Source organism: Mustelus asterias, chromosome 2, assembly GCF_964213995.1.
Source record: "Mustelus asterias chromosome 2, sMusAst1.hap1.1, whole genome shotgun sequence".
Taxonomy (NCBI): domain Eukaryota; kingdom Metazoa; phylum Chordata; class Chondrichthyes; order Carcharhiniformes; family Triakidae; genus Mustelus; species Mustelus asterias.
In genome coordinates this window covers 74929800-74942156 of record NC_135802.1, presented here as the reverse complement: position 1 = coordinate 74942156, position 12357 = coordinate 74929800, and the positions used below count along the sequence as shown (strand labels likewise).

Here is a 12357-nt window from a genome sequence, read left to right as displayed (position 1 = left end):
GCATGCACTCCTAATCCCCAAAAGGTAATTTGGTGCCATAATAAGGCTGACTCAATGTTGATCAAGGATACAACCGATCAGGTTTTCACTCACATCCTTTTCCTGGATTAAGAGCAGCCCGTGAGGCCCGGTCAGATGGTGGTGGTGCCCATGCCTTCCAGTTAAAAAAAAAATAGAATCTGGGCAATACTAAATTTAAATAAATGACTTATAAATATGCAGCTCAATATATGCAGGATCATAAACCTAGGTTCCCTGTGATAGTCCCAGCCTTTCAGTTATTAAATCTGAAATAGTTCCTCCCACCATTCTCTCGCAACAGATCTTTTTTCTAAATGAGTGACATATTTATATTCACAATTATTTAAAAATTAATAGTCGGGATTAGGGGGAAGGCAGTAACAACAGCAAGTACCTTACTTTCTATGTGTATCCAACTAAATAGGCTGAGATATTTGGCCAACAAGTGTTGAATACTCCAGTGATACTTACTTCAACTGATATCTGAAACCACTTGGCCAGATTTTAACCCAGCTCTCAATTCAACAAATTGAAAAACAATGCAGCATGCGTACATAGTAATGGGTACTGACTATTTTTTAAATTCTGAAATTCTAAACGTGTTATAAATGGTTGGTATTCATGGTAATTAAATATGGTGTGGGGTCTTTCTAAATGTGCCTTTGGTTTGGATTAAAAATTGTGTTGCTGGAAACATTTCACTGCTGGCAAGATACCAACATGTGTGAGGGAGCAGCCAGAGCTCCCACTCACCTCACAGCACAGTATCTTGCATTATTCCCTGGAGAACAATCACCACCTACCTCAGTTTTGCCTTTACTGAAACAGCTTTTTTTTGCCATTTCATCTGAGCGCCATTCCACTCCCTGAAGAGAGGAGGAAAATATCACAAGGTTAGAGTGAAGGCTACATCCAACGCCATAACACGTTCCTCAGAGCCTGCGCTGAATGCATCCAGACCCATGATGAGCAGTTCTAATTATGAAATACCACATTGTCTTTGTGAAAATAATTCCACAGATTGAAAGTTCAGGTTTCCACACATTTACAGAGAAAAATACTTCAAGTTAATTGTTTCAATGGTATGGTGGGGCAGGCTTCATTTATTATCAATAAACATGTATTTCCAACAGATGTTCTTTAATTCCTACACAGATGGTGTAGCTAAGTATTGCACAGGATGTCAAACACGAAGAGTTGAAACATATTCACTGCCAATACACGTAAACAAGTTTCTGTCCGCACATATAACTCCATAGCTTTTATATTATGAAACACTATCTATTAACATGTGCTAAAAGATGGCAAAAATGTTATTTTTATAAAAGTTCTCTTACTCTTTCTTTTAGGCCTTTGGGACTGTTCAGTATTCTCACAAAAAGTTGATAGTGAAAGTCTGATAGGCTGAAGAGTTCATCTATTGATGAATAAACTCCAATTTTCCTTAAGATGGTAACAATCAAATACAAGTAACATTACAATCCTTCAATTGTTGAGGAGTTTCCACTGGAGTAGCTCTGGGAAGAGGATAGACAAACCCCACGGAGAGTAGCCCAGGGTCAGTTGCGTCAGGCCTCTGCCACTTCCAGGAGTTTCCTATACGTTTCTGTAAGGCATGAAACCTCCGTCCACCTCTTACAAGGCAAATGTTAGCAAGGAGCCTGGGACAGGGAACCCCCCACATACATCAAAGATGCAGTTCCTTTGAGTCAGTCAGTACCGTACTGTATCAGCAGAACCAGGTGCACCAAGTGAGGTGAGGTGGGAACAGCGGTTCTCAAACTTTTTCGTTTGAAGAATTTATTTTCAAATAGGTTAGTAATCATGGACCACCTATCTAAATTATAGACCATAAGACATACAAGCGGAAGTCGGCTATTTGGCCCATCAAGTCTGCTCCACCATTCAATTAAATAATGACTATTACTATATAATATCCATAATGCAAGAGTGTTAGACTTGTAGAGTACATTTTAATGTTTATAAGAAAGCCGGCATTCACTTCAAGCAATTTGAGGACTAATTCATTGATGTAGACAGAGATAAAACAGCCCAGACAAACCAGAGATAAAGGATAAGTGTAACTCCACTAACATTCTAGTGCACGTCAACAGAACTGTTTTTCATGTGGTTATAGATTGCCTACTAATGGCAGATAAACCCAATCATAATCAATACAAACAGCCATTAGCTACATCACTAGCAACAGCAGTCTCACCCCATTTAGTTGTTTCACAGGCTCAAAACAGATTATGGTTTTAATTTTTAAAAGAACTTCCCATAAGCATATAAATTTCCTTCCCTCAATGAATGCAACACTCTTGGGAATATTTTACTGACCAGTGCAAACCCAATCCAGACTCTCACTGTTATTTAATCATCTAACGGATTTGCATTATTGCAACATGGTGGAAAATTTAAGTAACTCAACCTGACAGCTTTTCCACACGATTACAATAATCAAACCAACAACAGGTTAATATAGACAGAAAATGCTAGAAACACTCGCAGGACGGGCAGCATTATAATGACACTCCAAACTGAATGTACTTGAATACCACAGAAGCAACTGGCCTCCCACCTCCCCTCCCACCAAAGGTAGAAGCAAGACACATCGTGGAAAGCCATTCAGGAGCTTCAGAATGGACAGCTTGTCACTATTTGTGTGGGTCCATTAACCACCACTCATTTATACAAATTTATTTTCCCCTTGTCTGTTCTTCCTTCTCTTCCGCACAAGGGAGATTGTTTCATGGACCCCAGAAGATCTGTATGGACCTCAGTTTGCAAACTACTGCTCTAAAAGGACAACGTTGAGGGAACCTGGTCAAGAAAACAGTCTAAATCCCAAAAGATAAGCATTTAAAATATTTGAAAGATTGGCCCCCGTAAGGGACCACAGAGTGTATGGACAGAGTTGGGCTAACATGCTTTCCAGAGACGTGCCAACCTTGTGCCCATCTTTCCTATGGTAACAAGATATCCTCCTGCTGACCCCACACAATCTGATAGGATCAGCTCTGGAAGGCAACTGGAAAGATCCTAATATCACCATTTTTCTGTGTTTTGAGTCATTTAATAACTTAATTCAAGAATAATAACTACAATATTAAAAACCTTAGCTTTTTACTGAGATGACCCAGAATTACACCAAAAAGATGTCAATACAAGTGACCTTGGCCTTAAATTTCTGTGGCTATTTCCCAGTTTCCCACTATAACTTCAGCAGGAGATCAGTGAAATGGGATAGAGTCAAACACGGGTATTTATATCTTCTTCAGAGGTTATAGCAGAAGATTGGAACAATTGCTGCAGAAATTAAATTTAAACATTTAAGTGGCTTAAATACCTTCAAATTCAGGCATGGGGATAGTGATGTGTGGTTACGCCGCACTTAATTAAACTGAAGCAGGAAGTGTACAACATTGCACTACCTAATCATTTTAATTAGACCTAAAAGAAGGAACAATAATGGTCCAACAGGTCAGAGAGTGTGCCCCCAGATTTTCAGACGCTGGCACTTGGGTCGCTGGTGCAGTAGACAGTGGAAGAGAGGTTCTCTTCCATCAGGAAACTAGTAAACCCTCTAGATGCATGTGTGAATGCATTCTCACATGCCATTGCCTACCAACTCACACCCTCTTTACCAACTGACGTTAACTACAACTCAAACCTCCCATTCATGTTTCACCCCATTTTCACACACTTAGCACTGCTACAATCCACACACTCACGTCCCATAGCTAACTATTCAACAATAGAAGGCACATACATGGCTTCACACTCATTGACATACTTTCCTCTCTTTGAAGGACAAGGTGGCCCAATATAGACAGCAGCAGCAAACCAGTTTGAAGGGGGAGGGGGGCAGATACAGCCGTCTACACAAACCCCCAAAAAGGAGACGGTGCTTAGAATAATTGCAACAGCCGTCACTGAGGTCAACGGTGCTGCTGAAACCATCGAGCATGATGGAATTTCCTATCTAAATCACCTTTTCAAATCTTACATTGCCCTCATCCCACAATCCGTACAAGCTGCTGACGGTGTAACGATTCACCTTTTATTATCTCCCCTCCTTCCCCCTCCCCAATCCTACTATTTCCAGATCCCCAAGCACTGCCACCTGGCCAGCCAGTGGTGTCCAAGGATGTTAGGCCTAGAGAGGGAAGATCAGGTATTCATTATAAAGCTTGAGCTACCACCTCAGACAGTGGCAATGCATGTGCTTTAGAGGGTAGCTTCGAGGTGAGATTTACACGTGGTGAGTTAACGGGCACAATTGGGCTGCAACCAGGTCAGCAAGGAAAGGACAGCTCCTGTGTCAGCTGCCCGGAGGGCAAGGCCACAAAGAAGGTACATTACAGAGGATTCAGACAAAGGCCTCGAAGGGGAGACAAATAGAAAAGAAGTTGGTGCTGATGTACACAGGAGTGTTGGTGCATTGGCAGAACAGCTACAGAGCCTGTTGTCAAGGAACATGGAATAGTCCAACAGCAACTTGGCACAGAGTTTGGAGTCCATCCTTTCCACTACAGAGGTGATGAGCAACATCATAAGGCCATTCACAGACCTAACCATGATGCAATGTGGCTGATGTCTCAGCTTCCATTGCAACACAAGCAGAAGTCACACAACATCTGAATGCTGCAGTGGAAACTCAGACTAAAGTTCTGAAATTTCTGCTGACTGCCATGCAAGCTCAGACTGCTGCCACCATGGCTGTAGATACCAATGCACAAAAGGGCTTCAGAATTTCACAGCAGGGCAGCAATATGTCCTCCAACAGATTACTAGGATAGGATGATGGAGGTGCCATCCCAGAAGGCTGGCAATGCCTCTGCGAAGCACCAACCTGCTTTCCTGTCCTTGGAGGACAGGATTTGCATTCCCACCACTGCCACTCTGAAATTCTGAAATTTCAGAACTTTAGTCTGAGTTTCCACTGCAGCATTCAGATGTTGTGTGACTTCTGCTTGTGTTGCAATGGAAGCTGAGACATCAGCCATGTTGCATCATGTTTAGGTTTGTGAATGGCCTTATGATGTTGCTCATCACCTCTGCATGTCCTTGCTGTTGCCTCTCACCCAGCCAGCCATGCCGAGGTGATGCAATCTGAAGTCAAGCATTCAAGGCCCAGAGTTTTTTGGAAAGTGCAGTTATAGGAACTTTTAAGGTCACCTCCTCTGATATGAGACAGCAAGCTATTCATTCTCTAGGTCTACACATGAATGGCCATCTTTTTTAAATTTCATCTATGGGATGTGAGTTTCACTAGCTAGGTCAGCATTTATTGCCCATCCCTTGTTGCCCTTCAGGAGGTGGTGATGAGCTGCCTTCTTGTACTGCTGAGGTGTAGGTACACCCACAATGCTGTTAGGGAGGGATTTTGACCCAGCAAGAGTGAAGGAATGACGATTTAGTACCAAGTCAGGATAGTGTGGTTTGGAGGGGAACTTCAAGATGGTGGTGCTCCCAGGTATCTGCTACTCTTGTCCTTCTAGATGGTTGTGGATTTGGAAGGTGCTGTCTAAGGACCCTTGGTGAGTTCCTGCAGTGCATCTTGTAGATGGTACACATGGCTGCCACTGTTTGTCAGTAGCGGAAAGATTAAATATTTGTGGAAGGCTTAGCAATCAAGCAGGCTGCTTTGGCCTCGTGCTGAGCTTCTGGAGTGTTTTTGGAGCTGCACCCATCCAGACAAGTGAAGAGTATTTCATTACCCTCCTGACTTGTGCCAGATGGTGGACAGCCAATCTTTCCGAAGTGGTGGAGGTGGCCTGTTGCCCCAGTGAACTGAATCCCAGCAAGTCAGTACTCTTCAGGAGAGGAGGAGAAAACTCAACTTGGAGAAGTTCAAAGATGGATAATTGTATTTTTTACATATTTCTTTCAAGATTATGGCTTTGAGTAGGAATAAGGAAGATATCAGTGCAAGGCAGTTCACCACTCACTTGCTGGTTATCATTAAAACAGTCACAGTACAGTAAAGCCAGAAAGGCATTACATTTTTCATACTACGCATAAGTATCAAAATACTTGTTTGAAATGGTACAGGGAGCTTTACAAAAAAATCCCAACCACAAACCTATTTTTATGAATATATTTACTGAGGTAATTATACATATGTTAACTTTAAAGCTTTTGTTTAACAGAAACATCGTGAATCATGTCTCTCTGGACTGGCTTTTGGTCCCAATCTTGACAAGACAGATTTACTGCAGCTACTGTACACAGGGTCTTAAAAACTGGCAACTGGGCTCTACTGAATGAGGAGTGCATGCTGTACAAATGGAAATGGCAGCACTCCAGTGACTGCTGGGAGTGGCTACCCTGTGGACTCAGCAGCTGTTTGAATTACTGAATACATAAAAAGTAATTGGCATCAAGAATTGGCTTTCAATAACATGCTGACAATTCACTTCCAAATATGCAACACCACAAAAATACAGCAGTATTCCAGACATTGAAAATGATCATATAACTTCAAAGTCCTTACACCTTTCTGAGTCATGTTGCTCTTTTGGACAAGATGCTATAAACTGTTATAATATGCCTTTAAGGGATAGCAGCAATGCCATCACAAGAGGGGAAGTGTATATCATGTGATCCAATCTCAGTTTCACTTTACCTTAGAGCAGAACACAATATATACAGCTCTGCTGCTGATGTCTTTACACTTTCTATCCATGTATAGACGTTCTTAAGTGCCTCCTTTAGATAAGTCAACCAACATGTTTATACAATCCCTTATGTGTGATTGGTGCCTTTGTATCATCATAATGGTGTTCAGGTCAAGCAGCAAGGCAGCGAGTTTAAGTACAGATACAACATGGTGAACAGCTTTAGACCATGCTATATGGCATAGACGACCATCGATGTTTTGATCAGGCCACGACGAGTTTGCAGCATCAGAGAAGGTTGCAATTGCAGTGTGGTAGCTGCACAGAAAACTTTGAAGAAATCATAATACAAACAGTGCTTAAGTGAAGAGCTGGTGAGCAGCCAAATCCCTCGTGATGAATGGGACAGCACCTCGAGAGGACCAGCACCATGTTAGATCAATTCAGAAAGCCGAGTGACTGGGATGTGAGCCAAATCGATGATGGGCAAGTGAGAGCCAAACAAAAAGAAACAAAGTAAGTCTTCATAAATTCAGGTCAGAGAAGATTACAATTATAACAACTTCAGGAATTGTTAAACAATAAACTAAATAAAACAAGAGGAAAGATCAAAGGGAAATTGTCAAAAGGTCCACAAAATTTCTCAATTTGAATTGGGGTGCAGCTGACCTACTGACCGAATTCAAAATGTTTAAACAGCATACAAAGCGATGGTTTCTTGACTCAGGTGTGTCCCAACCAAGCAAGCAAGCCATAAAAATTCACCTAACAATTGGGAAGGAGGCTCTATAAAGGTTGAGCACGGCAGGATCAACAGCAGAAGAGCTAAAGGAATGATTTGGACTATACTGAAAGACTAGTTCAGACTCAGGCTAAACTTCCGTATTCATTGACTTGCGTGCATATCATTACAACAACAGAAATCCAGAAGCTAAAGACCACTTTGTCAGCAGTTGCAGATAAAGTGTATGTACTGTGATTTTTTGATTCGATTTATTATTGTCACATGTGTTAGCATACAGTGAAAAGTATTGTTTCTTGCGCGACAGAGACCAGACAGAGCTTACCATTCATAGAGAAGGAAACAAGAGAATGCAGAATGCAGTGTTACATCATTGTTAGGGCGTAAAGAAAGATCAACTTATTTTTCAAGCACAGAGCTAGCAGATATAATTGTTGTGTAATAATTGGATCCACCCTTATGGAGGTATTCCAGAAAGATCTGCTAGGCAAGTCCAAAGCATTGAAGAGCTAATCAAGGATGACACAAAGTGATTCTCGCAGGTCAATAAAGCTAAGAGATCCTAAATACCACTCCATTTTTTAAAAAAATCATTTTACAGGATGTGGGCATTGCTGGCTAGGCCAGCATTTATTGCCCATCCCTAATTGCCATTGAGAAGGTAGTGGTGAGCTGCCTTCTTGAACTGCTGCAACCCCTGAGGTGTAGATACACATATAGTGCTGTTGACTCACTTACTAGAACACTTAAAACTAGCAAAGCACGTGAAAGGCATAGTCTTTTATGTGCACCAAGGGAATGCCAAGCTCTCCATCAATTCTGCGAAGAATCTGGCACGGTGGCACAGTGGTTGCCTCACAGCGCCAGGGACCCAAGATCACCTTGGGTGACTGTGGAGTTAGAACATTCTCCCCCTGCCTGTGTGGATTTCTTCCGGGTGCTCTGGTTTCCTCCCACAGTCCAATGATATGCAAATTAGGTGGATTGGCCATACTAAATTATCCCTTAGTGTCCCAAGATATATAGATTAGAGGGATTAGTGGGATAAATGCATGAGATTATGGATATCGGGCAGGTGGTGAGACTGGGTAAGATGCTCTGTCGGAGAGTTGGTGCAGACCCAATGGGCTGAATGGCCTCCTCCTACACTGTAGGGATTCTATGATTCTAAAGGGCCGTTTGCAGCGGCAGTGCATCAGAGCATAGGCAGACGCAGCTACAAAGAACTTTACACTGATCCAAACAGACTGCACACAATAGGTACCTTCAAGCAGTAAGAATAACCATCCAATATCGCATCAGGAACATATACATGAGGTGATTGACAAACCAAAACATAACAATGATGTGCACGACAAGATCGAGGACAGTGAACACAGCTTTCACAGCATCAATCTTGCGGAAAACATAAATGCCATCACACCATCCGAGGTGTTTGCCAAGATTCAAATTATCTATCCTAAGAAAGTTGGCAATTATTTGTTATTGGCCAAGATTGACACGGGGAAAGTGCCAACAAAGTACCCCTGCAAATTCTAAAAGACACATATCCACAGACATGGAATTCCATGGCAAAACCTACCAGTATGAAACATGCGGTGTACAACAGTTCACTTATTCACTTATTTCATGTGCAGGGTCTGGATTCCTGGAGTGCCAGTACAATCAATCCTCCTGAGTGTCACACGTGCTTGACATTGTGGAGACTAAGGGGTCCAACGATTGTAAGTCTACTTGCATGCCGTGTCTTCATACTAGTGGCAATCCATGGAATCAGTCAGACCTCATATGGAACAGCAGCCACAAAAGCTACCCTAATTACCTCATTTCATGACCTAACATCAAAGTATCCAGAAAGTTTCAACATAATTGGCAGTTCCGAGGGAGCTTCAGCATTAGAGTTGCAGGAAAATGCAAGTCTGTTAATTGATCTAGTTTATTTTGTGCAACTCAAAAGCCAGCAGCCAAAAGAAGAAATGGCAAAAGATTCCGCACTATAGAAACTGTGGAAAACCATCATAGAAGGATGGCCTGATTCAATTCAGCATGTCCAGGAACACAAGACATTTCGGCATTATCGAGATGAACTAGGCATCTCCTGGGGAGTTATTCTTATGATGTGGAGATGCCAGCGTTGGACTAGGGTAAACACAGTAAGAAGTCTCACAACACCAGGTTAAAGTCCAACAGGTTTATTTGGTAGCAAAAGCCACTAGCTTTCGGAGCGCTTGCTGCCCCTTTGTCAGGTGAGTGAGTTCTAGAACTCCCACGCATCCTTGGTCCAAAATCTCTTTCATGTCATGCTACTGACTTCATTGTCATCGTCCACTCCTCCATTATTCAACCAGTACCCCATTATTCAACTATTACACAATACATCAAGCACAACGGGTGCGCACACTCTATGCGCTATTTTCAGTTTATTTGGTGTGCCTAAGAGAGATCATTTTTTTAATTCTTCTTTTTCATTTGTGGGACATGGGCATCGCTGGCTGGCCAGCATTTATTGTCCATCCCTAGTTGCCCTTGATCACCACAGATAATGATCCACAATTTATTGGTATGCCATTTTAGGATATGTGTGAGAAGTGGAATATCAATCACACTATTTCATCTCCTCACTACCCTTGATCTAATAGCCTAGCTAAATGAATTATTTCCACATTGAAATCTCCAATTCTCAAATAAAGAGAGTCCAAGCAGTGTGCCCTCGGATAGATACACCAGGGAGGCATCTGAGAGTGACACCTTTAAGTGCAACTATGCCATCACTGGCAGAGCTCATATTTGGCAGACCAACCTACCTACTCTTATCCATTCTACTCTCCCAGAAACTAAAGAACCATTTTTAAAACTGCAAGAGAAGATGACAAGTGTGCATGATAAAAACGCAGATACAGAATTGTCACATTCAAAATTCCAAAGAAGGTACATGGCAACCAGCCAAAGTGACAAGGATTTCTTCAGAACCAAGTTCCGCAAAGGTACAATGACTTTTTAAAAATCATTCATGGGATGTGGGTGTCACTGCTGGTCCAGCATTTATTGCCCATCCTTAATTGCCTTTGAACTGAGTGGTAATTTCAGAGAGTCTTTAAGAGTCAACCACATTGCTATTGATTTCCCTCAGATCACTGTGAGCAATTAAAGAAACTTCCAAACAAGGTTACCATTACAAGATCTGGGTGCACCAGCAGATTACCTCTATATACTTTTGAGACCTGTAGATTCATTCGTTTTATACATTTATGTAATGGTAATTAAACATGGACATGAATTGTAACTAGTTAACACTTCTTTGAAAGGGGGGTGATCTATATAAAGAAAGGGAGATATTGTAAGCCTTTTAGAACTGAGGTGAGGAGAAATTTCTTCACCCAGAAGGTGGTGAATGTATGGAACTCACTACCACAGAATGTAATTGAGGCCAAAACGTCGTCTGATTTCAAGAAGAAATCAGATATAACTCTTGGGGCTAAAGGGATCAAGGGATATGGGAGGAAGGGGAGATCAGGATATTGAATTCGATGATCAGTCATGATCAAAATGAATGGCAGAGAAGGCTCGAAGGGCCAAACGGCCTACTCCTATGCCTTTAAGGGGTAGGAGCATGACATCACTTGGGGGTGTAATGTGATCCAGCCACAGTTTCACTTTTGCCTGTGAACAGAACACAGCACACACAGCATTGCTGCTGATATTGTCAAGCTTTCCATTCATGCATGCATGTTCATGCGTACCTAGTTTAAATAAGTGAACCATTGTGTTTACACAATTCTTTGAGTGATTGGTATCTTTATATCATTATAAAAAAGCAACAGTAACTATGTGTTATTTTCATGTCTTGTCAATGTTAAAAGTTACTGGTAATAAATAAATGGAAGCTAATTAATGCACCATCTGTTGTGATACTTAGATGGTTTGGATTTTATTGTTCATCTCTCCAAACCAACTGCCCTCACTGAACTGCACGTAGTTTGGATTTCAGCTCAGCCCTACACAAGGCTTGCAATAAGGACAAAGAACAAACTAATTGCGAACAGGAGTACAATTAAATACTTCATAGACTGCAGTATTTAATCATGCAGTATTTAATTATAACCACATAATAATTATTATAAATAAGATACAATTATTTGCAAGTATTAGAAATTGCCCCATAAATCACTCCCATGTTTGCATTTACTGCACCTGAAATGTTGTTTTGTGAAAGTGAAATTTGACTATGGAGATACTCAGTTCTATCAACCTCCTTTCCTCCTTCCCACCCCCACCCCCCACCCAGTCAACTCGATCCAAATGAAGTGGGGAAAATTATAAAAATGGTTACCTGACACACAAAATGGTTGCCTGGGAAAGAGACATTAAACAGGCACTGGCTTTTAGCACAGACAGTTATTTAAAGTTAAAACATGCAGTAACCGAAATGCTGCAGGAAGCTAGTCAGAGCTTGAGGCACTTTAAAGATAAGGGCAGACCCAGGACAATAAGGTCTGATAACAAGATCAGCCCTAGATGGGAACATAAATACATAAATGCAACAAAAACCAATCACTGTATGTAAAGATCGAAACCAGTCATTGATAGAGGAAATGTATCCATTCTATGAACAATGAGATGTTAATGCCCATGTCTGTACCTGTCTGATTGTAACGATGTGCTAACTATCGATCACCATGATCTGTCTACTCAACAATAACGATGTGTTAAACGGCTAATGTCCGGACTACCTATTGTCTGAAAGGTATAAAAATGATCACCTGCTATTGTATGATTGAGAAGATAGCTGCCAAGTACTGCGGAGTACCAGTGCTTTCTCCCCAAAGCTTCGTGTCCGAAATAAAACTGTTATTGAACCTCCAGTCTGACTCCGGTGGTAAATTTCCCACAACACAAAGCATCATACCTGAATTAATTTTCAGAAGAGTGCAAACTATTTTTTAAACTCCTGTCTCTATCTCTTGCCTGATG

General features: G+C 41.5%; 1 protein-coding gene across 2 annotated transcripts in view; it reads right to left on the bottom strand.

Annotated features, from left to right (window-relative positions):
* The window catches only part of sema5a (sema domain, seven thrombospondin repeats (type 1 and type 1-like), transmembrane domain (TM) and short cytoplasmic domain, (semaphorin) 5A), a 191416-nt gene that overhangs the window by 86699 nt on the left and 92360 nt on the right, over window positions 1-12357 (bottom strand). For both annotated transcript variants that reach the window (XM_078237393.1, XM_078237404.1), the window contains exon 5: window positions 825-887. In XM_078237393.1, the coding sequence (XP_078093519.1) occupies window positions 825-887 (63 nt within the window). The remainder of the gene's footprint in view (window positions 1-824; window positions 888-12357) is intronic.